The 27,152-nt window shown below is 51.3% G+C and overlaps 1 protein-coding gene across 1 annotated transcript in view; it reads left to right on the forward strand.

Annotated features, from left to right (window-relative positions):
- Positions 1 to 27,152, forward strand: part of DAGLA (diacylglycerol lipase alpha) — a 120,984-nt gene that overhangs the window by 53,011 nt on the left and 40,821 nt on the right. Inside the window, exon 2 of the mRNA XM_038764302.1 lies at positions 26,397 to 26,535. Within this exon, the coding sequence (XP_038620230.1) occupies positions 26,441 to 26,535 (95 nt within the window). The 5' untranslated portion in view covers positions 26,397 to 26,440. The remainder of the gene's footprint in view (positions 1 to 26,396; positions 26,536 to 27,152) is intronic.

The following is a 27,152-nucleotide window of genomic DNA, read 5'->3' on the forward strand; positions in this document are numbered from 1 at the left end:
AGCAAGCGCTTAACAAATGCCATCATTATTATTCCGCCACCGGGAAAGGCTTCTGCTGCCGAAACCCATGATGGCCACTGCAACGACACCCAGGGGAGTGGGTTAAAGAGAAACCGAGCAACCGGCAGGTTGGCCCGGAATGAGCAGTGCCCGGGAGGCTCCGATCCTGCCTTCTGCCTCCCGCCCCTCTTCCTCGGGTGCGTGTGAAGCAGTGGACACCCTTCCTCCCACCCAAAAGAAAAATCCAAATGGGCTGGGATCCGACAGTCCGAGTGCAGAACCGAGCCAAGGTCAGTGTCGGAGAGCCGGAGAGGGCCCCGGCTGGGGACCGGCGGAGGAAGCCGGAGTCAAAAGGGAATCAGCAGGGTGCCCCCCAAATGTCTTCATTAGCAGTCTAGAAATGGGGAAGGCTCGGTAAAGAAATTGGCCACAGATACTCAGTGCGGTGTGGCTCGCTCCAGGGTCCCGAGAGGAGACAACCAGATACTTGGGATCCAGGTGTGACATGTTTGCATGACTGCTCGGAGAAAAGTAGATTAATCCAAGAGGGGTAGATCGGTCTGAAGACCTCCTCTCTGCAGGGAGAGAGAATTTTAACATTGCAGTGTAGCCAGTTTGGGGTGAGGGGGTTAAGGAGGGGGGCGAGGTGAATGCAGGTTTGCGGCTTGAGGAGAAAAGAGTCTACCTGATTTGGAGGTGCTAGGGGAACTGGATTTGTCTAGAGGGAAGGCTTCCGGGGGTGGGGAGGGGAGCAGCGTCAAAGGGTCACTTTTGGCTTTATGATTTAAAGAGATCTTGGAAAGGGTCCAGAGGAGAAGCCACACAGATGACTAAAGGCTTGGAAAAGGAACTAAAGGTATGGGATTTATTTAGCCCGGAGAAAAAAAGACTGTCGGAAGGCCCAGCTGAGGACTATGGAGATCCCCTATTGTCTGTGAGGGTAAAATCCTAAGAAATTGGTTTCCACTATGGCAGGAGAGATTTTTCAAGTGAGATGTTGAAAAAGGAACTTTCCAAAAATTTGGAACAGTTGACTGAGGGAGGAGGCGTATTGCTTCCTCTCTAATGAGCTTTTGAAATGAGAAGGGTCTTTTCTCCGGCTTGGCTGGGACTCTGATCTGATGAGCCAACACCCTAAGAGTTCTATGATTCCATGAAACCCGTTTCCAAGGAAGGGTGAAAAAGGGATGCTTTGCCCAACAAAGCAGCTAAGCGAGATGATGATGATGATAGTAATTCCCTGGATATGGAACTTTCACATCGTAGTTTCCTCACCCCATGACTGCGAGGTAGGGAGAAAAACCCCTTTTACAAAGAATGGTACTGGAATAGCCAGAGGTTATTGACTGGTCAAATAGATACACCCAGCAGGCTAGGGATGGACCTGAGACGACAATCCAGGTGGCTCGCCATCACCTCGCCCCCTCCTTCCTCACCTCCCTTCTCTCCTTCTCCAGCCCAGCCCGCACCCTCCACTCCTCTGCTGCTAACCTCCTCACTGTGCCTCGTTCTCGCCTGTCCCGCCATCGACCCCCGGCCCACGTCCTCCCCCGGGCCCGGAATGCCCTCCCTCCACACATCTGCCAAGCTAGCTCTCTTCCCTTCAAAGCCCTACTGAGAGCTCACCTCCTCCAGGAGGCCTTCCCAGACTGAACCCCCTATTTCCTCTCCTCCTCCCCATCCCCCCCGCCCTACCTCCTTCCCCTCCCCACAGCACCTGTATATATGTTTGTACAGATTTATTACTCTATTTATTTTACTTGTACATATTTACTATTCTATTTATTTTGTTAATGATGTGCATCTAGCTTTATTTCCGTTTATTCTGAAGACTTGACACCTGTCCGCATGTTTTGTTTTGTTGTCTGTCTCCCCCTTCTAGACTGTGAGCCCGTTGTTGGGTAGGGACCGTCTCTATATGTTGCCGACTTGTACTTCCCAAGTGCTTAATACAGTGCTCTGCGCATAGTAAGCGCTCAATAAATATGATTGAATGAATGAATGAATGCCGTTCCCAAAAGAAAACTCCCTGGTAGATGCAAACCTCTAAGGAACAGATCAACAGGCTGAAAGGGGAGACCATATTTCCTCATGGGAAACAAATAGACATTCCCTGCAGTTATTCCTGTATCTAGGTTATAGGCACCACCTCTTAGACTGTAAGCTCCTTGTGGGCAGGGAATGTGACAGCCAACTCCTTTATATTGTACTCTCCTAGACTGTAAACTCGTTGTGGGCAAGGAATGTATCTGTTTATTGTTATATTGTACTCTTCCAAGCGTGTAGTACAGTGTTCTGCACTCAGTAAGTGCTCAGTAAATACAATTGAATGATGAATGCTGTCCCAAGCACTTAGTACAGTGCTCTCCAAACAATAAGTGCTCAATAAATACCACTGACTGACTGACTGACTGACTGTATCAACCTTCCCGTTCCCGCTAATTGTAAATAATTGGGGTCTGCATGCCTTCCTCATTAGACTGCAAGCTCAGCCAAAGGTTCTAATTCCAGCTCCTCCACTTGTCTGCTGTGTGGCCTTGGGCCAGTCCCTTCGTTCAATCATTCAATCGTACTTATTGAGCGCTTACTGTGTGCAGAACACTGTACTAAGCGCTTGGGAAGTACAAGTCGGCAACAAATAGAAACGGTCCCGACCCAACAACGGGCTCACAGTCTAGAAGGGGGAGGCAGACAACAAAACAAAACATGGAGACAGGTGTCAAAATCATTAACAAAATATATAGAATCGTAAATATGTACAAGGAGAATAAATAGAGTAATCAATCTGTTCAAATATACAAGTGCTGTGGGGATGGGAAGGAGGTAGGGCAGAGTGGGGGGATGGGGAGGAGGAGAGGGAAAAGGGGGCTCAGTGTGGGAAGGCCTCCTGGAGGAGGTGAGCTCTTAGTAGGGCTTTGACGGGAGGAAGAGGGCTAGTTTGGCGGATGTGTGGAGGGAGGGAATTCCGGGCCAGGGGGAGGATGTGGGCCGGGGGTCGACGGCGGGACGGGAGAGAATGAGGCCCTGTGAGGAGGTTAGTGGCGGCAGAGGAGCGGAGGGTGCGGGCTGGGCTGGAGAAGGACAGAAGGGAGGGGAGGTAGGAGGGGGCGAGGGGATGGACAGCCTTGAAGCCGAGAGTGAGGAGTTTTTGCTTCACTTCTCTGAGCCTCAGTTTCCTCATCTGTAAAATGGAGATTCAATACCTAGTATCACTCCTATTTAGCCTGTGAGCCCCGTGTGGAACGGGGACTGTGTCCAACCTGATGATCATTTTTCCACCCCAGTGCCTGGCATGTAGTAAGTGCTTTACAAATACTATTATTATTTATTATTAGTATCATTATCCTTTAGGGTAGCGATCATGTCTTTTTCCCCCTATTGCAGTCATCCAAATCTTTGGTACAGTGCTCAGTCAAGACCAGGCTATTGATTCTGTAGGGATTCCCTTTCACTTGTGGGGTTGTGTGACCTAATGAAAAGAGCATGGGCCTGGGAATCAGAAGATCTGGATTCTAATCGCGCCTCTGCCAGTTGCCTGCTGTGTGACCTTGGGTGAGTGACTTAACATCTCTGTGCTTCAGTTGCCTCATCTGTAAAATGGGGATCGAAAACCTGTTCTGCCTCCTATTTAGACTGTGAGTCCCAACGGGGACAGGACGATGTCCAGCCTGATTAACTTGCATCTACCCCAGCACTTAGAACAGTGTTGTACACATAGTAAGAGCTTAACAAATGTAAAAATAATAATAATAATAATTTGAATGTCCACTCCAGTGCTTAGTACAGTGTCTGGCACATAATAATAATAATAATGACGGCATTTGTTAAGCACTTACTATGGGCAAAGCACTGTTCTAAGCGCTGGGCACTGTTCTAAGTGCTGGATAGTAAGCGCTTAACAAATACCACAATTATTATTATTAATAGGAGATTCTGGGGAATGATGGGGCGCCAGCCTCCAGGACAGGGAAGAGACTAGCTGACCTCTGGGCCTCTCTCATGTCTCCGCAGTGCATTCCTCACTCCAGAATAAATCCCAGGAAATGAAAGCGCCAGATTCCAAAGGAGTTGGCCGGCGTCCGTGACTGGGCCAGCCGCAGATGGCTAATTCAGTTCAGTGTATTCATTCATTCATTCAATCGTATTTATTGAGCGCTTCCTGTGTGCAGAGCACTGTACTAAGCGCTTGGGAAGTACAAGTCGGCAACAGATAGAGACGGTCCCTACCCAACAATGGGCTCTAGAAGGGGGAGACAGACAACGAAACAAAACACGTGGAACAGGTGTCAAGTCATCAGAATAAACAGAAATAAAGCTAGATGCACATCATTAACAAAATAAATAGACTAGTAAATGTGTACAAGTAAAATAAATAGAGTGATAAATCTGTACAAACATATATACAGGTGCTGTGGGGAGGGGAAGGTGGTAGGGCGAGGGGGTGGGGAGGAGGAGAGGAGGAGACAAATGGGAAAGTATTAGAGCGAGCATGAGAAAGTGGGGACTTGGTGCTAAAGAGAACTGTGCTGAGGAAGAGGAGTCCAGGGTCATCATCATCAATCGTATTTATTGAGTGCTTACTGTGTGCAGAGCACTGTTCTAAGCGCTTGGGAAGTACAAATTGGCAACATATAGAGACAGTCCCAACCCAACAGTGGGCTCACAGTCTAAAAGGGGGAGACAGAGAACAAAACCAAACATACTAACAAAATAAAATAAATAGAATAGATATGTACAAGTAAAATAAATAGATAAATAGAGTAATAAATATGTACAAACATGTATACATATATACAGGTGCTGTGGGGAAGGGAAGGAGGTAAGATGGGGGATGGAGAGGGGGACGAGGGGGAGAGGAAGGAAGGGGCTCAGTCTGGGAAGGCCTCCTGGAGGAGGTGTGCTCTCAGTAGGGCCTTGAAGCGGGGAAGAGAGCTAGCTTGGCGGATGGGCAGAGGGAGGGCATTCCAGGCCTGGGGGGATGACAGTGGAGGAAGGCTTGGAGTCTGCAGCTAAGTCACCTGAGGATGACTGGAGGAATCTGGTTGGGATTTGGGATGTGCTGACTTCTCTCTCCTGGATACTAGTAATAATAGTTATGGTACTTGTTAATAGCTTACTATGTGCCAAGCACTGTTCTAAGCACTAGGGTAGATTCAGATTAATCAGGTTGGACACACCCCCTGTCCCACATGGGGCTCACACTCTCATCCCCATTTTACAGATTGAGGTAATGGAGGCACAGAGAAGATAAGTGACTTGCCCAAGGTCACACAGCAGCCATGTGGCAGAGCGGGATTAGAACCCAGGTCTTTCTGTCTCCAAAGCCCATGCTCTATCCACTAAGCCACGCTGAATTGCCAGTCAGTGTGAATCCCCAGCTCCTCCCAACTCGGTTTCTTTCTAGGTTCGTCTGACCAAGTTTCCAAGCTGAGTGTTTTCAGGTGAACAACACTGTTAAGTGAAAGACTGAGAAAATGACTGTAGTTGGCCCGGATCTGCCCGAGCGCCGGTGCCCCCCCACACTGAGGTGGGCACTGAACCCAGCCCGAGCGTGGCCCATACGGAATGATGCTTTGCACAGAGTAAGCGCTGAATAAATGCCATTATGAATTAATTAATTAACCTGCCTCTGCCAGCCGACATCAGGCACATAAAGAGGGGTAGAAAGGAACTCTTTGCTTCACACTTGTCTCTTGCTGAAATCTGGGCCCACCCCTGGGCAGGCTCAGTTCTGCCTTCTGCTCCAGCACATCTGATGTGTGAAAATCAACAGCTTTCAGGCCTCTGACTTGAGTTGAACACACATGGGCACAGCCTGGTGTCACACACCACTGCTAACCCACGCGTGCTCTTGCTTTCTGCCTTCTTCTTCTTCTCCTTCTCCTCCTCCTCCTCCTCCTTCTTTTCCTTCTTCTTCTTCTTTCTTCTTCTTCTTTCTTCTTCTTCTTCTTCTTTTCTTCTTCTTCTTCTTCTTCTTCTTCTTCTTCTTCTTCTTCCTGTGCCTTTCCTACCCCAGTTCCCCTGCAAGGCCGGCCTGGCTCAGCCTGTTGGAGCCCAAAGGCAGCAAAGAGGAAAACCTCTTTAAAAGACAGTAAGACAAACAAACTACCAGCGCTGCATCAATGTCATTTGTGCTCGAGCCAAAGGAGAAGTCTCAGGGCTTTGGTAGGTGATGGAGAAACATTCATTCATTGATTCAGTGGTATTTATTGAGCACTTACTGTGTGCAGAGCACTGTACTAAGCGCTTGGGAAGCAGCAGCACGTAGTGGCTAGAGCATGGGTCTCAGAGTCAGAAAGCCATGGGTTCTAATCCCGGCTCCGCCACTTGTCTGCTGTGTGACCTTGGGTAAGTCACTTCACTTCTCCGTGCCTCCGTTACCTCTTCTGTAAAATGGGGATTGAAACTGCGAGCCCCATGTGGGACAGGGACTGTGTCCATCCCGATTTGCTTGTATCACCCCAGTGCCTAGTACAGTGCCTGGCACATAGTAAGTTCTTAACAAATGCCATTATTATTATTATTATTATTATTATTATTATTATTAATAAAAGATAATAAGAGTGGGTGTCATGTGTCCCGATTCTAGTCTCAGCTTTGCCACTGGCTTGCTGGGTAACCTTGGGCAGGTCACTTCACCTCTTTGGGCCTCAATTTCCTCATCTGTAAAATGGGGATGAGACTTGTACTTCCCAACAGTGCTTTGCACACAGTAAGCGCTCAATAAATACAATTGAATGAATGAATAGCAAGTCTAGACTGTAAGCTCGTTGTGGGCAGGGAACGTGTCTGTTTATCGTTGCATTGTACTCTCCCAAGCACTTAGTACAATGCTCTGCACATAGTAAGCACTCAATAAATATGACTGAATGAATGAATAGCAGGTCCTATGTGGGATAGGGATTGTGCCCGAGCTGATAGTCTTGTATCCACCCCATGGTTGGGAACATAATGGTAATTAATGCCATCGTTATGATGATCCGGTATCCTGCTTTTTAGGGAGGCAAGGCTTTTGTGTCATTGGATTTGTGGGCTGTGTCTTCACTAAAGTGCCTGACCTACCTTTCTTGCCTGTTACCAAGGTAGCGAGCTGAGGAGAAATGACTTTGTCTCTGATTCACCGGTAGGATTAGAACTCACAGCCACCGATGCGCCAGCTTTACTACCTGGTGCTTTAGGGAATGAGGAGCAGGTTCCGGAGCGTTGTCCAGGCCATGAGAGGATGCCCCCTGAGTGTGCCCCCAAATGTGGCTATTTTATTTTGTTAATATGTTTTGTTTTGTTGCCTGTCTCCCCCTTCTAGACTGTGAGCCCGCTGTTGGGTAGGAACCGTCTCTATATGTCGCCAACTTGTACTTCCCAAGCGCTTAGTACAGTGCTCTGCACACAGTAAGCGCTCAATAAATACGATTGAAGGAATGAATGAAATTTGGATGGGACAACTGGATTTCCTCAAAATACATAGCGAGTCACCCCTAGCCCAGGGGTTCTTCTAGTAAGCAACACTACCTCCCCATCGTCTTTACGAAGCCCCCAAGCTTTCCTACGGAGCCCGGCTGTGACCCTCCCCTAAGAACGCCCCCAGCTCCCCGCTCCTCTTAGATTCCCGCAGACTAGACTGAAATTCCCAAAGCTGCCCCAAACTTCTGCTCCTTCCCTGGTGCAGTGCAGCATTCCCAAACTGAGGACGCGCTTCCTCTCTCGTCTTCCCAGTTGGTTCCCAAATAGTTCCCCGCTTGCTGGAACTGGAAGGACCATCCTGCTGTCCTCCCCCAACCTCCAGGGTGGCTGGCCTCTGCACTCTTCCTTTCCTGGCAGTGTCTAACAAAAGGCAGTGAATCAATCAATCAATGAGCGGTATTTATTGAGCGCTTACTATATGCAGAACACCGTATTAAACCTTGGATAAATCTGTGTGCAATGAGGAATGTTCTGCGGAAGCCAGAGAAACCTCAACCTTGCCCAGGAACCTCTTCCCACACCCAGTGATAAGAATTGTGGTATTTGTTAAGTGCTTACTTGGTGCCAAGAGCTGCTCCAGTGGGTCGAACAGCGTGGCATAGTCGCAAGAGCCCGGGTTTGGGAGCCAATCAATCAATCAATCGTATTTATTGAGCGCTTACTGGGTGCAGAGCACTGTACTAAGCGCTTGGGAAGTACAGGTTGGCAACATATAGAGACGGTCCCTACCCAACAGTGGGCTGACAGTCATGGTTTCTATGGTTTCTAATCCCAGCTCCGCCACTGATCAGCTGTGTGACTTGGAGTTGACTTCTCTGTGCCTCAGTTCCCTCATCTGTAAAATAGGGAAGAAGACTGTGAGCCCCACGTGGGGCAACCTCATTACCTTGTATCTACCCCAGCGCTTAGAACAGTGCTCGGCACATAGTAAGCGCTTAACAAATGCCAATAATAATGTATAATAATAGAGCTCGGGCCTGGGAGCCAGAAGGACCTGGGTTCTAAGCCCAGCTCCGCCACGTTGCCTGCTCTGTGTCACTTCGGGGAAGTCACTTCACTTCTTTGTGTCTCAGTTCCCTCATCTGTAAAATGGGGATTCATACTGTGAGCCCCAAGAGGGACATGGCTATGTCATTCTTTAAAAGCAGCATGGCTCAGGAGAAGCAGCGTGGCTCAGTGGAAAGAGCACGGGTTTTGGAGTCAGAGTTCATGGGTTCAATTCCCGGCTCTGCCAACTGTCAGTTGTGTGACTTTGGGCAAGTCACTTCACTTCTCTGTGCCTCAGTTACCTCATCTGTAAAACGGGGATTAAGACTGTGAGCACCATGTGGGACAACGTGATCACCTTGTGAAGCAGTGTGGCTCAGTGGAAAGAGCACGGGCTTTGGAGTCAGAGGTCACGGGTTCAAATTCCGGCTCCGCCAACTGTCAGCTGTGTGACTTGGGGCAAGTCACTTCACTTCTCTGCGCCTCAGTTCCCTCATCTGTAAAATGGGGGTTAAGACTGTGAGCCCCCCGTGGGACAACGTGATCAACTTGTAACCCCTCAGCGCTTAGAACAGTGCTTTGCACATAGTAAGCACTTAATAAATGCCATCATTATTATTATCCACTCCAGCGCTTAGAACAGTGCTTTGCGCATAGTAAGCGCTTAACAAATACCAACATTATTATTATTATTTGCTTGTATCTACTCTAGCATTTAGTTTAGTGCCTGGCACATAGCAAGTACTTAATAAATACCATTTTAAAAAAAAGATCTTGCGGTCTAAGTAAGAGGGAGAACAGGGATTGAATCCCCATTTTACAGATGAGGAAATTGAGGCACAGAGAAGTTAAGTGATTTGTCTGAGGTCACACAGCAGGTAAGAGGCAGAGCCAGGATTAAAACCCGGGTCTTTTGACTCCCAAGCCCATGCTTTGTCCATTAGGCCACACTGCTCATCCAGCCATAAGGTTAGGTAGATTTCTGGACTTATTATTTCAACTCCTGCCCAGTTCACCTAGGTGTATGCCATATCTCATCTGGGCCTCTGTGTCCTGCCCCTGTAAAATGAAACCAGTCCTGGCCAGAGTGCTTAGAGATCATTCTATCAATTAATGAATGACTCAATTACTCAATGTGCGCAGAGCATTGTACTAAGCGCTCGGGAGAGAACACTATAACAAGAGTCAGTCGACAAGACTCCTGCCCACAAGGAACTTACAGTCTCAAATGGAGACGGACATTAACGTAAATGAATAAATTACAGATCTATATGTAAGGGCTGTGGGGCTGAAGGTGGGGTGAATGAATGAATGAATCAATCAATCAATCGTATTTATTGAGCGCTTACTGTGTGCAGAGCACTGTACTAAGCGCTTGGGAAGTACAAGATGGCAACATATAGAGACAGTCCCTACCCAGCAGTGGGCTCCCAGTCTAAAAGGGGGAATGAAAGTTACAAATCCAAGCGTAAGGGCGACGCGGAAAGAAGAGGGAGCAGGGGAAATGAGGGCTTTGTCGGCGAAGGCCTCTTGGAGGAGATGTGATTTTAATAAGGCTTTGAAGGTGGGGAGAGTGGATGGTCTGTCATCATCATCATCATCATCATCATCAATCGTATTTATTGAGCGCTTACTGTGTGCAGAGCACTGTACTAAGCGCTTGGGAAGTACAAATTGGCAACATATAGAGACAGTCCCTACCCAACAGTGGGCTCACAGTCTAAAAGGGGGAGACAGAGAACAAAACCAAACATACTAACAGAATAAACTAAATAGAATAGATATGTACAAGTAAAATAAATAAATAATTAGAGTAATATGTACAAACATGTACACACATATATACATATATAATGTATATATGTAGGACTTGAAGGGGGAGGGAATTCCAGGCCAGAGGCAGGACACGAGCGAGGCTTTGGTGAGGAAATAGAGGAGCTCGTGGTATGGTGAATAGACCGGCATTAGAGGAACAGAGTGAGAGTGCCGGTTGGAGGGAACCAGCGAGGTAAGGTAAGAGGGGGCAAGATGAGTGAGTGTTTTAAAGTCAATGTTAAAGCATTTCTCTAAGGAGATCATTGGAGGGAAAGCACCTGGAGGTGCTGAGTACAGGGCCTCCTTTGAGACTCCCTACTTTCTAAAGGCCCCTTGCTCTCGGAGCGAAGATTCTTTCCTTGAGCAGAGAACAGTGAAGGCCACAAAAAAAAAATAATCGAGTGCGAAGCGGAAGGTTAAATGAGATGGGCTTCATCCCTTAGGAGGAAACTTGGGCTTGGCAGGCTTATTGGAGGGGATCAGTCATCTTCACTAGAGCCAGAGAAAAGCTGAACTTCAGGCTCCATGGGGAAAATGGATGCGCTTCGCTAACGGTACCTAAACTGGCATCTCCAGTGGGGAGCTGGGGAGAGATATTGTCAAGGGAAGGTAATTGATTAAAGACTTCACTGGAGCTGAAGGAAGGATGGCTAAACTTAGGGGGCCTTGGGATTTGTGTCTGGAGGATCGTGACGACGACGAAAAAGGAAAGACCTTGCAAGTCAGCCTGGTGTCCTAGAAAAGAATCTTTTTATCAGTGGTATTTTAGCCTGCTCTCCTTGACTCTGTTGGCCATATTTTATCCATCAGGGTCAACTTCACTGCCTCCCTTTCCTCATTGGAGAAGGATTGATAGGCCAGCTCATTGATCCCATCCGATACCCACTCCCGACTCCCAAATCCCAGAGCCAATCCCCGGCCTCCTGCCTCAGCCCCTGGCCACAGGTCCTGGCTCTGCCACCCCCAGAATGGGGGACCCTTGCTCCCTCAGAGGCATCTGTCCCCGAAATCAAGGAGCTGGCCAAGAAAGGACCTTAGAATTGGGAGCATTCAGACTTTCAACCAGAAAATGTCTGGGTTTCTCTGTGCAGGCCAGGCAGGTCCCTTATCAGAAGCTAGGAGGAAATACCCCCTCATAGATCTGTTCGGGAGCAGCAGCTCTGCCCCTCCCTGCCCTCCTTGTGGCAAGGAGTGAGGGCCAGAAAATAATAGTTATAATAATAATAATAATTGTGGCATTTGTTAGGTGCTTACTATGTGCCAAGAACTGTACTAAGCAGTGGGGTGGATACAAGCAAATTGGGTTGGACACAGTCCCTTCCCCAAAGGGGCTTGCAGTCTCAATATCCATTTTACAGATGTGAAGTGACTTGTCCAAGGCCACACAGCAGACAAGTGACAGAGCCGGGATTAGAACCCAAGACCTTCTGACCCCTGGGTCCGTGCCTTCCCCACAGTTCATCAGCTTTGCTTAGCCCTTTCTGGTCCCAACCGAGTGAGCAACAATACCCTCGTGCTACGTTGTAGCTTCCATTACTATTAAATTTCCTATTTCCTTGAGGTCTATTTGTTTCAGGCCACAGAGACCAAGGCCCTAGGCTAGCGAGTGGGATAGGCTGAGGCCCTCCGGGATTCCTGGCTTTCTAAAGTGAGAGAAATGTTGGCCAGGCTCCCTCCTTGAGTCTTCTGACCCCAAAAGCGTGACTCAGTGGAAAGAGCACAGGCTTGGGAGTCAGAGGTCATGGGTTCTAATCCCGACTCCGCTGCTTGTCGGCTGTGTGACTTTGGGCAAGTCACTTAGCTTCTCTGGGCCTCAGTGACCTCATCTGTAAAATGGGGATTAAGACTGTGAGCCCCCGGTGGGACAACCTGATCACCTTGTATCCTCCCCAGCACTTAGAACAGTGCTTTGCACATAGTAAGTGCTTAATAAATGCCATCATCATCATCATCATCACCCCGGCGCTTAGAATAGTGCTTCGCACATAGTAAGCGCTTAACAAATGTCATCATCGTCATCACCCCAGCGCTTAGAATAGTGCTTTGCACATAGTAAGTGCTTAACAAACGCCATCATCATCATCACCCCAGTGCTTACAATAGTGCTTCGCACATAGTAAGCGCTTAACCAATGCCATCATCATCATCACCCCAGTGCTTACAATAGTGCTTCGCACATAGTAAGCGCTTAACCAATGCCATCATCATCATCATCACCACCCCAGTGCTTAGAATAGTGCTTCACACAAAGTGCTTAACAAATGCCATCGTCATCATCATCACCCCAGCGCTTAGAGTAGTGCTTCACACATAGTAAGCGCTTAACAAATGCCATCATCATCATCACCACCCCAGCACTTAGAGTAGTGCTTCACACATAGTAAGCGCTTAACGAATGCCATCATCATCATCCTCATCACCCCAGCGCTTAGAGTAGTGCTTCACACATAGTAAGCGCTTAACAAATGCCATCGTCATCATCATCATCATCACCCCAGCGCTTAGAGTAGTGCTTCACACTACTAGACATTATTTATTACTCTATTTATTTTACTTGTACCTATCTATTCTGTTTATTTTGTTGACATGTTTTGTTCTCTGTCTCCCCCTTCTAGACTGTGAGCCCACTGTTGGGTAGGGACCGTCTCTATATGTTGCCAGCTTGGACTTCCCAAGCGCGTAGTACAGTGCTCTGCACACAGTAAGTGCTCAATAAATACGATTGATTGATTCACACCTAATAAGCGCTTACCAAATGCCATCATTATTAAAGAAAGCCCCAGCCCTGCCGGAAGGGGCCCCATCAGAAGAGGAAGGCAAGCCGTCATCATCATCATCAATCGTATTTATTGAGCGCTTACTATGTGCAGAGCACTGTACTAAGCGCTTGGGAAGTACAAATTGGCAACATATAGAGACAGTCCCTACCCAACAGTGGGCTCACAGTCTAAAAGCCGTCCCCATCACCCCAGCATCCGTCCTTCAGAGGGCCACCACGCCCACAAGCCAAGGGCAGAGGAGGCTCCTTTGTGAGGCCACTGCCCCTCCGCCACCACTCCCCACCACCACCCCAAGACATTTCCCACAGATGAAATCACCTCCCCCCCCACCACAAGACGAACAATCCCGGAATTGTGAGGTGCTGGGGTCGCCCGGAGAAAGAACACCATTCAGGGGCTTCGAAAATAGCGGCCTCGAGATTCACGACCGTGATGCCCAGCGGAATGGGCGATTTCCATGGCGTACACCCCACTGGCCCCGGGGCCGGCTGGGCCCAAGGCCCGTCCGCCGGCCGGAGCGGAGGGCACCTGGGGTTTCCAAATCAGGTGGGGAATGGGGGGGGAGCTGACTCTGGTCTGGAGACGGGGAGCGAGGAATTTCAGGGAGAGCCGGTGGTCTATTTATTTATTTATTTATTCTACTTGTACATATCTATTCTATTTATTTTATTTTGTTAGTATGTTTGGTTTTGTTCTCTGTCTCCCCCTTTTAGACTGTGAGCCCACTGTTGGGTAGGGTCTGTCTCTCTATGTTGCCAATTTGTACTTCCCAAGCGCTTAGCACAATGCTCTGCACATAGTAAGCGCTCAATAAATACGATTGATGATGATGATGATGGTTGGGTTCTCTGGGTGGCACTCAATCAATCGTATTCATTCATTCATTCAATCGTATTTATTGAGCGCTTACTGCGTGCAGAGCACTGGACTAAGTGCTTGGGAAGTCCAAGTTGGCAACAGATAGAGACGGTCCCTACCCAACGGCAGGCTCACAGTCTAGAAGGGGGAGACGGAAAACAAAACAAAAAATAAATGAATAGAATAGTAAATACGTACAAGTAAAATAAATAGAGTAATAAATCTGTACAAACATATATACAGGTGTGGGGAAGGGAAGGAGGTAGGGTGGGGAGGGATGTTTATTGAGCACTTACTGTGTGCAGAGCACTGTACTAAGCGCTTGGGAAGTACACTCGGCCACCATCTGACCAATATCGGGGCAGTGGTTCGGGGGTGCTGGTTCCCCCAGTCTGACCGGGCTCCAGCCTGTTGACGGCATGGTTTCTTCTGAGGCAGGGCTCCTTCAGGAAGGAAGCTCGCTCTCTTCCTCCCTTTAAGGCCCTACTGAGAGCTCACCTCCTCCAGGAGGCCTTCCCACACTCAGCCCCCTCCTTCCTCTCCCCCTCCTCTCCCTCTCCACCCCCCCGCCTTACCTCCTTCCCTTCCCCACAGCACCTGTATAGATGTTTGTACGCATTTATTACTCTATTTATTTCTTTTACTTGTCCTGTATATATGTTTGTACATATTTATTACTCTATTTATTTATTTGTTTATTTATTTTACTTGTACATATCTATTCTATTTATTGTATTTTGTTAACATGTTCGGTTTTGTTCTCTGTCTCCCCCTTCTAGACTGTGAGCCCACTGTTGGGTAGGGACCGTCTCTATACGTTGCCAGCTTGGACTTCCCAAGCGCTTAGTCCAGTGCTCTGCACACAGTAAGCGCTCAATAAATACGGTTGATTGATTGATCGATTGATTGATTGATTCCCACATGGGTGTGCCTTTCGTTAGCCCGCAAATTGTGTCTTTCGATAGCCTGGTGGGGGTCTCCAGGGCGTGAGAGAAGGCGAGGCGGTAGGTGCCCCTGGTGAACAAGGAGGGCGTAGTTACTGGGGTTTCTGAGGCAAAATGGGAATTTCGGGAATGGGAATGGGAATTTGTTGGTTTCTTGGATTGATGGTGTTGCGCCCGAACTAGGGCTCCTGGTGTCCAGGACGTTACTGCTCTTTCCTCTCCTCCTCCCCATCCCCCCAGCCCTACCTCCTTCCCCTCCCCACAGCACCTGTATATATATTTGTATAGATTTATTACTCTGTTTTACTTGTACATATTTACTATTTATTTTGTCAATGATGTGCATCTAGCTTTACTTCTGTTTATTCTGATGACTTGACACCTGTCTCCATGTTTTGTTTTGTTGTCTGTCTCCCCCATCTAGACTGTGCGCCCGTTGTTGGGTAGGGACCATCTCTAGATGTCGCCGACTTGGACTTCCCAAGCGCTTAGGACAGTGCTCTGCACACAGTGAGCGCTCAATAAATACGATTGAACGAATGAGTGAATGAATAAGGGCCCTGCAGCAGGTTGAGGAAGAGGCTGCTGGAGGTTTTTGCCACTCCAGCTAATGATGACACTAATAACTGTGCTTTTGGTTCAGCTTTTACTATGTGTGAAGACACTGCGCTAACTGCTGGAGTAGTTAGAGAAGCAGCGTGGCTCAGTGGAAAGAGCACGGGCTTGGGAGCCAGAGGTCATAATAATAATAATAATAATGGCATTTATTAAGCGCTTGCTATGTGCAGAGCACTGTTCTAGGCGCTGGGGAAGTTACAAGGTGATCAGGTTGTCCCATGGGGGGGCTCACAGTCTTAATCCCCATTTTACAGATGAGAGAATAATAATAATGGCATTTATCATCCCTGCTCCGCCCCTTGTCAGCCGTGTGACCTTGGGCAAGCCCCTTAACCTCTCTGGACCTCAGTTCCCTCATCTGTAAAATGGGGGTTAAGCCCCACGTGGGACAACCTGATTCCTTTGTATCCCCCAAGCTCTTAAAACGGTGCTTCTCACGTAGTGTCATAAGCAGCGTGGCTCAGTGGAAAGAGCATGGGCTTTGGAGTCAGAGGTCATGGGTTCGAATCCCAGCTCCACCACATGTCTGCTGTGTGACCTTGGGCAAGCCACTTAACCTCTCTGAGCCTCAGTTCCCTCGTCTGTAAAATGGGGGTTAAGCCCCACGTGGGACAACCTGATTCCTTTGTATCCCCCAAGCTCTTAGAACGGTGCTTCGCACGTAGTAAGTCATAAGCAGCATGGCTCAGTGGAAAGAGCATGGGCTTTGGAGTCAGAGGTCATGGGTTCGAATCCCAGCTCCACCACATGTCTGCTGTGTGACCTTGGGCAAGTCACTTAACTTCTGTGAGCCTCAGTTCCCTCATCTGTAAAATGGGGATGATGACTGTGAGCCCCCCGTGGGACAACCTGATCACCTTGTAACCTCCCCAGCGCTTAGAACAGTGCTTTGCACATAGTAAGAGCTTAATAAATGCCATTAAAAAAAAACAGTGCAAGCGCTTAGTACAGTGCTCTGCACACAGTAAGCGCTCAATAATGAATGAATGAGTGAATCATCATCATTATTATTATTGTACGACATAAGATCGGACACTGCCCCTGCCCCAGGTCTGAAGGGGTGGGAGGATGGGGACCATAGTTACAGAAGAGGAAACTGAGGCACAGAGCAGTTAAGTGACTCGCCCAACGCCACCCACCCAAACGGCGGGCAAGTGGTGGCCGGGATTAGACCCCTGCCTTCTCCTCTCCAGCCCCCCACCCCTGGTCCCCATCATGGAGCAGCCTCTTCCCCGGGGCCCCCCGGCCTTCCATGGGCCCGTGCCCGCCAAGCTCCTGAGGTTTGACCCTCGGTCCTGTACTTCCCAAGCGCTTAGTCCAGTGCTCTGCACACAGTAAGCGCTGGCCTAGTGGACAGAACACGTGTCTATTCTATTTATTTTATTAATATGTTTGGTTTTGTTCTCTGTCTCCCCCTTCTAGACTGTGAGCCCACTGTTGGGTAGGGACTGTCTATATGTTGCCAACTTGTACTTCCCAAGCGCTTAGTCCAGTGCTCTGCACACAGTAAGCGCTCAATAAATACGATTGATTGATTGATTGACGTGTCCGGGAGTCGAAAGGACCTGGGTTCTAAACCTGCCCCCGCCACTTTTCTGCTATGGGACCTCGGGCAGGTCGCTTCTCTTCCCTGCGCCTCAGTTACTTCGTCTGTAAAAGGGGATTAAGAGTGTGAGCCCCGTGTGGGACAAGGGACCATGTCCAACCTGATTAACTTGTTTCTACCCCAGCGCTTAAGATAGTGCGTGACCCGTAGTAAGTGCTTCACGAGAAGCAGCGTGGCTCAGTGGAACGAGCATGGGCTTTGGAGTCAGAGGTCATGGCGCTTAGTACAGTGCTCTGCACATAGTAAGCACTCAATAAATACAATTGATAATGATATCCCGGCTCCGCCAATTGTCAACTGTGTGACCTTGGGCAATCAATCAATTGTATTTATTGAGCGCTTACTGTGTGCAGAGCACTGTACTAAGCGCTTGGGAAGTAGAGTGCAAGTCACTTAGCTTCTCTGAGCCTCAGTTACCTCATCTGTAAACTGGGGATGAAGACTATGAGGCCCCGTGGGACAATCTGATCACCTTGTAACCTCCCCAGTGCTTAGAACAGTGCTTTGCACATAGTAAGCGCTTAATGTTCATTCATTCATTCAATCGTATTTATTGAGTGCTTACTGTGTGCAGAACACTGTACTAAGCGCTTGGGAAGTACAAGTTGGCAACATAATACATGTCATTATTATTATGAGCCCCTTCCTTCCTCTCCCCCTGCTCCCCATCCCCATCCACCGCCTTACCTCCTTCCCTTCCCCACAGCACCTGTGTATATGTATATATGTTTGTGCAGATTTATTACTCTATTTTACTTGTACATATTTATTCTATTTATTTTATTCTGTTAATACGTTGTGTTTTGTTGTCTGTCTCCCCCGTCTAGTCTGTGAGCCCGCTGTTGGGCAGGGACCGTCACTAGATGTTGCCAACTGGTACTTCCCAAGGGCCCAGTCCAGTGCTCTGCACACAGTAAGCGCTCAGTAAATACGATTGACTGACTGAATGAATGAATAAATACGACTGAATGAATGAATGAATGATTCCGAGAAAGAAGGCATCCTGGCTCTGGAGGATCCCCGTCTTCCCTGACTGGTCCCACTGTCCGGCCGGGCTGGCTGACCGGAGGCCCTCCACCTCCCCCCTCCTCTCCTGCATTCATTCATTCAGCCGTATTGATTGAGCGCTTACTGTGTGCAGAGCACTGGACTAAGCGCTTGGGAAGTCCAAGGTGGCAACACATAGAGACGGTCCCTACCCAACAGTGGGCTCACAGTCCTGCAGGGAGGCAGAGGCCGCCCCTCCCGCCCCCTCGCCTCTCCCCCTTCCCCTCCTCCTCCTCCCATTCCCCTTTTCCCCCTTTCCTCTTCCCTGCTCCTCCTCCTCCCATTCCCCTTTCCCCCTCCCGTCCTCCCTGCTGCTCCTCCCCCTCTTCCCCTCTCCCTTCCTCCTCTCCCCCCCTCTTCCCCTCTCCCTTCCTCCTCTCCCCCTCCCCTTTTCCTTCCTTTCCCCTCTCCCTCTTCCCCCTCTTGCCCCTTCCCTCCCCCTCCCTCCTTCTCCCCCCTCCCCCTTCTCCCCCTCCCCCTTCCACTCTTCCCCATCTCCCCCCACCCCTTCCCCTTCCCTCCTCTTTCCCCCTTCCCCCCTCCCCTCTCCCCCCACCCCTTCCCGCTCCCCCCTTCTTCTCCCTCCCCCTCCCCCTTTCTTCCCCCTCCCCCTTTCTTCCCCCTCCCCACCCCTTCTCTCTCTTCCCCCCTTTCCTTCCCCCTCTTCCCCCCACCCCTTCCCCCTCCTCTCCCCCCTTTCTTCCCCCTCATCCCCCCACTCCTCCCCCCTTTTCCCCCCTCCCCTCCCCCCTTTTCCCCCCTCCCCTCCCCCCTTTTCCCCCCTCCCCTCCCCCCCTTTCCCCCCCTCCCCTCCCCCCTTTTCCCCCCTCCCCTCCCCCCCTTTTCCCCCCTCCCCTCCCCCCTTTTCCCCCCTCCCCTCCCCCCTTCTTCCCCCTCCCCTCCCCCCTTCTTCCCCCCTCCCCTCCCCCCCTTTTCCCCCCTCCCCTCCCCCCCCTTCTCCCCCCTCCCCTCCCCCCCTTTTCCCCCCTCCCCTCCCCCCTTTCTTCCCCCCTCCTCCCCCCCTTCTTCCCCCTCCCTCCCGCCAATTCAGCGCATGCCTAGTTGGGGGGGCAGTCCCGAGGCCCCGCCCCCTATATCGAGGCCCCGCCCCTACACCGAGGCCCCTACACCGAGGCCCCGCCCCTACACCGAGGCCCCGCCCACTCCGCGCGTGCCCGGTGGGGAGTCCCGAGGCCCCGCCCCCGCCCGCAGAGGCCCCGCCCATCCAGCGCTGGCCCAGTGGGGCAGTCCCTTGGCCCCGCCCCCACCCAGAGGCCCCGCCCATTCAGCACGTGCCAGAGGGGACAGTCCTGAGGCCCCGCCCCCATCCAGAGGCCCCGCCCATTCAGCACCCGCCCAGTGGGGAGAGTCCCGAGGCCCCGCCCATTCAGCACGTGCCAAGGGGGAGAGTCCCGAAGCCCCGCCCACCTCCCCCATAGGCCCCGCCCACATCCAGCGGCCCCGCCCATTCAACGTCTGCCCAGGGGGCAGAGTCCCGAGGCCCCACCCACCTCCCCATAGGCCCCGCCCGCTACGCAGAGGCCCCGCCCATTCAGCGCATGCCCGGTGGGGACAGTCCCGAGGCCCCGCCTCCGTCCCGAGGCCCCGCCCAACAGAGGCCCCGCCCACTCTGCACATGCCCGGTGGGGACAGAGTCCCGAGGCCCCGCCCCAACTCTGAGGCCCCGCCCATTCGGCGCAGGCCCGGCGGGGGCAGAGCCCCGAGGCCCCGCCCACTCCGCGTGTGCCCAGTGGGGGCCAGAGTCCTGATGCCCCGCCCCGTTCCGAGGCCCCGCCCACTCGGCCCCTGCCCACTGGGGACAGAGTCCTGAGGCCCCGCCCCCGTGCCGAGGCCCCGCCCACTCAGCGCGCGCCCAGTGGGGGGCGGTCCCGAGGCCCCGCCCATTCGGCGCATGCGCAGTGGGGGGCCGAGGCCCCGCCCCTTGGGGGGCGCCCGGGGCCGAGCGGTGCCCTGCGCTGTGCCCTGCGCTGTGCCCGGCCCTGCGGTCCGTCCTCTGCCCACCCCGCGCCGGGTGACGTCACTTCCTCAGCGGTGGGCACCGCCACCGGGCCGGGCCGGGCCGGGCCGGGAGGATGCCGCGCCCCCGGACCGCGTGCCGTGTAAGCGGGGCCGGCCGGGGCAGGGCACCTCCTTCCCCTCCCCTCCCCTCCCCACCTCTATACATGTCTGTCGTCTGTCCGTCCCGGTTTATTACTCTACTTATTCTACTTGGGCAGCTTGACTGTTGGATTTACTTTATTGTGTTCCGAGGTTTTGGTGTCTGTCTCCCCCTTCCAGCCATTCATTCATTCAATCGTACTTATTGAGCACCCACCGTGTGCAGAGCACCGGGCTGAGCGCTTGGGAGGTGCAGGTTCATTCATTCAATCGGATTTATGGAGCGCCTACCCTGTGCAGAGCACTGGACTGAGCGCTTGGGAGGTACAAGTTCATTCATTCAGTTGTATTTATTGAGCGCCTACCGTATGCAGAGCACCGGGCTGAGCGCTTGGGAGGTACAAGTTCATTCATTCAATCGAATTTATTGAGCGCCTACCCTGTGCAGAGCTCCGGACTGAGCGCTTGGGAGGCACGAGTTCATTCAATCGTATTTATTGAACGCCCACTGTGTGCAGAGCACCGGACTGAGTGCTTGGGAGGTACGAGTTCATTCATTCAATCGGATTTGTTCAGCGCCTACCATGTGCAGAGCACCGGACTGAGCGCTTGGGAGGTATGAGTTCGTTCATTCAATCGTATTTATTGAGCGCCCACCGTGTGCAGAGCACCGGACTGAGCGCTTGGGAGGTACGAGTTCATTCAATCGTATTTATTGAGCGCCAACTGCGTGCAGAGCACCGGACTGAGCGCTTGGGAGGTACGAGTTCATTCAATCGTATTTATTGAGCGCCCACTGTCTGCAGAGCACCGGACTGAGTGCTTGGGAGGTACGAGTTCGTTCATTCAATCGTATTTATTGAGCGCCTACCGTATGCAGAGCACCGGACTGAGCGCTTGGGAGGTACGAGTTCGTTCATTCAATCGGATTTATTGAGCACCCACCGTGTGCAGAGCATCGGACTGAGCGCTTGGGAAGTACAAGTTCATTCATTCAATCGGATTTATGGAGCGCCTACCCTGTGCAGAGCACTGGACTGAGCGCTTGGGAGGTACGAGTTCATTCATTCAGTCGGATTTGTTGAGCGCCTACCGTGTGCAGAGCACCGGACTGAGCGCTTGGGAGGTACGAGTTCGTTCATTCAGTCGTATTTATTGAGCGCCTACCGTGTGCAGAGCACCGGACTGAGTGCTTGGGAGGTACAAGTTCATTCATTCAATCGGATTTATTGAGCACCTACCGTGTGCAGAGCACCGGACTGAGCGCTTGGGAGGTATGAGTTCGTTCATTCAATCGTATTTATTGAGCGCCTACCGTGTGCAGAGCACCAGACTGAGCGCTTGGGAGGTACAAGTTCGTTCATTCAATCGTATTTGTTAAGCGCCCACCGTGTGCAGAGCACCGGGCTGAGTGCTTGGGAGGTACAAGTTCATTCATTCAATCGTATTTGTTAAGCGCCCACCGTGTGCAGAGCACCGGGCTGAGCGCTTGGGAGGTATGAGTTCATTCATTCAATCGTATTTGTTGAGCACCTACCGTGTGCAGAGCATCGGACTAAGCGCTTGGGAAGTACAGGTTCATTCATTCAGTCGGATTTGTTGAGCGCCTACCGTGTGCAGAGCACCGGGCTGAGCGCTTGGGAGGTACGAGTTCGTTCATTCAATCGTATTTGTTGAGCGCCCACCGTGTGCAGAGCACCGGACTGAGTGCTTGGGAGGTACAAGTTCATTCATTCAATCGGATTTATTGAGCGCCTACCGTGTGCAGAGCACCAGACTGAGCGCTTGGGAGGTATGAGTTCGTTCATTCAATCGTATTTATTGAGCGCCTACCATGTGCAGAGCACCAGACTGAGCGCTTGGGAGGTACAAGTTCGTTCATTCAATCGTATTTGTTAAGCGCCCACCGTGTGCAGAGCACCGGGCTGAGTGCTTGGGAGGTACAAGTTCATTCATTCAATCGTATTTGTTAAGCGCCCACCGTGTGCAGAGCACCGGGCTGAGCGCTTGGGAGGTATGAGTTCGTTCATTCAATCGTATTTGTTGAGCACCTGCCGTGTGCAGAGCATCGGACTAAGTGCTTGGGAAGTACAAGTTCATTCATTCAGTCGGATTTGTTGAGCGCCTACCATGTGCAGAGCACCGGACTGAGCGCTTGGGAGGTATGAGTTCGTTCATTCAATCGTATTTATTGAGCGCCCACCGTGTGCAGGGCACCGGACTGAGTGCTTGGGAAGTACAAGTTCGTTCATTCAGTCGGATTTGTTGAGCGCCTACCGTGTGCAGAGCACCGGGCTGAGCGCTTGGGAGGTACAAGTTCGTTCATTCAATCGGATTTGTTGAGCGCCCACCATGTGCAGAGCACCGGACTGAGTGCTTGGGAGGTACAAGTTCATTCAATCGTATTTGTTGAGCGCCTACCGTGTGCAGAGCACCGGACTGAGCGCTTGGGAGGTATGAATTCGTTCATTCAGTCGTATTTATTGAGCGCCTACCGTGTGTAGAGCACCGGGCTAAGCGCTTGGGAGATACGAGTTCGTTCATTCAATCGTATTTATTGAGCGCTTACCATGTGCAGAGCACCGGACTGAGCGCTTGGGAGGTACAAGTTCATTCATTCAATCATATTTATTGAGCACTTACCGTGCGCAGAGCACCGGACTAAGCGCTTGGGAAATACAAGTTCATTCATTCAGTCGTATTTATTGAACGCTTAGACTAGACTGTGAGCCCACTGTTGGGTAGGGACCGTCTCTATATGTTGCCAACTTGTACTTCCCAAGCGTCTAGTACAGTGCTCTGCACACGGTAAGCGCTCAATAAATACGACTGAATGAATGACAGCAACCGGCCTGGGACCCCCGGCCTCCCCTGCAAGACCCCCGGCATTCACTCACTCACTCACTCAATCGGATTTAGTGAGCGCTTACCCTGTGCAGAGCACTGCACTAAGCGCTGGGGAAGGCCAAGTCGGCAACAGACAGAGACGGTCCCAACCCCACAACGGGCTCACCGTGTATTCATTCATTCAGTCGTATTTATTGAGCGCTTACTGTGTGCAGAGCACTGGACTAAGCGCTTGGGAAGTCCAAGTCGGCAACATCTAGAGACGGTCCGGACCCAACGACGGGCTCACAGTCTAGGAGGGGGGAGACGGACGACAGAACAAAACGTGGAGACAGGTGTCAAAACCGTCAGAACAAATAGAATTATAGCTATAATAATGCTGATGGCACTTGTTAAGTGCTTACTACGTGCAAAGCACTGTTCTAAGCGCTGGGGAGGATACAAGGTGATCAGGTTGTCCCACGGAGGGCTCACAGTCTTCATCCCCATTTTACAGATGAGGGAACTGAGGCACAGAGAAGCGAAGTGATTTGCCCAAAGTCACACAGCTGACAAGTGGCCCGAGCCAGGATTTGAACCCATGATCTCTGACTCCCAAGCCCGGGCTCTTTCCATTGAGCCACGCTGCTTCTCACACACACACATTCAGTCAGTCGTGTTTATTGAGCGCTATCTGTGTGCAGAGCACTGGACTAAGCGCTTGGAAAGTACAATTCATTCTATCATTCAGTTGTATTTATTGAGCACTATCTGTGTGCAGAGCACTGGACTAAGCGCTTGGAAAGTACAATTCATTCTTTCATTCAGTCGTATTTATTGAGCGCTATCTGTGTGCAGAGCACTGGACTAAGAGCTTGGAAAGTACAATTCATTCTTTCATTCAGTCGTATTTATTGAGCGCTTACTGGGTGCAGAGCACTGGACTAAGCGCTTGGGAACAACGGTTCATTCATTATCATATTTATTGAGCGCTTACTGAGTGCAGAGCACTGGACTAAGCGCTTGGGAAGTACAATTCATTCTTTCATTCAGCCGTATTTATTAAGCACTTACTGTGTGCAGAGCACTGGACTAAGCGTTTGGAAAGACAATTCATTCAGTCAATCATATTGAGCGCTTACTGTGTGCAGAGCACTGGACTAAGCGCTTGGGAGAGTACAATTCATTCTTTCATTCAGTTGTATTTATTGAGTGCTTACTGTGTGCAGAGCACTGGACTAAGCAGCAACAGAGACAAGACCTTCCCAACAACGGGCATGCACACACAGACACACGCATATATAGTAATGATAATAATGATGGCATTTATTAAGCACCTACTATGTGCAAAGCACTGTTCTATGCGCTGGGGGGGTTGCAAGGTGATCAGGTTGTCCCACGGGGGGCTCACAGTCTTAATCCCCATTTTACAGATGAGGGAGCTGAGGCCCAGAGAAGTTAAGTGACTTGCCCAAGTCACACAGCTGACATTTGATGGAGCCGGGATTTGAACCCGTGACCTCTGACTCCAAAGCCTGTGCTCTTTCCATTGAGCCACGCTGCTTCTCATACATGTCCACGCCCCCCCCCCCAAACTAGTTATTAATAATGAGTGGGTGGGATAATAAGCACTGTAACTGTGGATAATATTGACTTTTAGACTGTTAGCCCACTGTTGGGTAGGGACTGTCTCTATATGTTGCCAACTTGTACTTCCCAAGCGCTTAGTACAGTGCTCTGCACACAGTAAGCGCTCAATAAATACGATTGATTGATTGATTATGTAATATATCCACTGGGACTGTGGACGATACAGACTTCTAGACTGCGAGCCCGTTGTTGGGTAGGGACCGTCTCTATATGTTGCCCACTTGTACTTCCCAAGTGTCCAGTACAGTGCTCTGCACATAGTAAGCGCTCGATAAATACGATTAAATGAATAATATTCCGCGTGCGGCCCCTTCCCCTCTGGCCAGCTAAGAATGGTGGCCAGAGAGCAACTGATATCTCCTCCTCACTGTACCACCTGCCACTTCCCCTGCCCAGAGGTGAGGAGGCAGCCCTGTGGAGTGGAAGGGGGGAGACTGAGGCACAGAGAGAGAGAGAGATGCCCCGCTTCCCCAAGAACCCCCAGGAAGGCAGGGCCGGGACCTCTAAGGACACAATCTTGGTATGTGCTTTCTAAAAATCCGCCCCCATTCCCAACTCCTCGCTTCACTTGGCCGGTCACCTTTGCGTCTTGGCATCATTTTAATGAGAGGCTGGAGGGCGCGAGGGAAGCCATCAGCAGGAGACGGGCTCTGTAGGTGGGCACTGATGAATAAGGGACTTGTGAGTGAGAGAGGTGGGTGCCAACCCGTGGTGGGGAGCTGATTTTCGGAGGTGACTCGAGCGGGCAGAGGGCTGGGGCATCATCATCATCAATCGTCTTTATTGAGCGCTTACTATGTGCAGAGCACTGTACAAAGCACTTGGGAAGTACAAATTGGCAACATATAGAGACAGTCCCTACCCAACAGTGGGCTCACAGTCTAAAAGTGGGGCAGCAGGGCACGCCCGTCGGGCGCCGGTAAGATGGGTCCTGTAGCTCTCCGGATGCCTACTGGGGTGAGCGGCCGAACAGGGGCCGAGTTGGCAGAGCCCGCATCGGGCCAAGCGGCAGAAATGGGCCCCGGGCAGCAGTGGGAATGGCGGCGATGTGCAGCCGCTGTTGGGCCCTCCACCCCTTTCGTCTTATCTTTTCAGATGCCGCTCTTCTGAGGGTGGCGGAGACTCACCCAGCATCATCATCATCATCATCAATCGTATTTATTGAGCGCTTACTATGTGCAGAGCACTGGACTAAGCGCTTGGGAAGTACAGATTGGCAACATATAGAGACAGTCCCTACCCAACAGTGGGCTCACGGTCTAAAAGGGGGAGACAGAGAACAAAACCAAACATACTAACGAAATAAAATAAATAGAATAGATATGTACAAATAAAATAAATAAATAAATAGAGTAAAAAAAATATGTACAAACATATATACAGGTGCTGTGGGGAAGGGAAGGAGGTAAGATGAGGGGGGATGGAGAGGGGGACGAGGGGGAGAGGAAGGAAGGGGCTCAAGCAGCAAGTAGGGGCAGCGATGCTTGGGGTCAGTGCGTCCATTGTGAGTTCCACCAGCTCTCGGAGGGGACACTCGCCCTCCCCGCCACACCCAGCCCCATCTCCATCTCTACCCTCAGGTTGGCCCACGAGCTGCTGAGCTTTTCGGGACTCGCCAAGAAGCAGCTGCAGGCGTCTCCCTTCCCGCACCCGTATTGACGCTCTAATCCCGTGTGCTCTCTGCAGGAGGTGAGCATCGGGCCTGCTGAGCCTCCCCCGACCCGCTAGCCATGCCCGGGATCGTGGTGTTCCGCCGGCGCTGGTCTGTGGGCAGTGATGACCTCGTCCTGCCAGCCATCTTCCTCTTCCTCCTCCACACCACCTGGTAAGTCACAGAGACTCTTGGGAGTAGAGTCCCCCGACTGGGCCCGAGGAGCGTGGGGGGATGCCCGGGGCCTTAACTTGGCCCGAGTGGGGAGGGTCATGCGGATAGGGTGGGGTGGACACCCCTTCTGCTTGTAAAATGGGAGGAGGCAGAAGGCCATTCATTCATTCATCCATCCATCTCCCCGTCAGTGTTTTATCGAGGGCCTCGTGCGTACGGAGCACTGCCCTGGGCCCTTGGGAGCATCCAGTAATAATAGCTGACACACTTGCTGCCCTTAAGGAATTGATAATCTAGGGCCTCCGGGACCCCTAAGCATCCTCAGCGTCTCCATCACTGCCTCCTGTTGCCTCGCAGGTGGCTCTCAGACAGACGTCTCCTTACTCCCTCATCCCTTCCCTAATAACGGGCTATCCTCCCCACCCCAAAAAAGGTCCAATCAGAGGGGAGCCCGAGACGCCAAAATCACCCACCCGGCCCTGCGTGGCAACAGGTGGGCCTTTTTCGGAGGGGAGGCCCTCATGGACTGCTCCGACAGCCTCCCCTTCCCTTAACCCTCCCGTCTCAGCTGCCCCGAGATACCTTACGCACCAGAGAGCCGGGCCCAGGTCAGGTGG

The sequence above is a fragment of the Tachyglossus aculeatus genome, chromosome 22, assembly GCF_015852505.1.
Source record: "Tachyglossus aculeatus isolate mTacAcu1 chromosome 22, mTacAcu1.pri, whole genome shotgun sequence".
NCBI classification, from domain to species: Eukaryota; Metazoa; Chordata; class Mammalia; order Monotremata; family Tachyglossidae; genus Tachyglossus; species Tachyglossus aculeatus.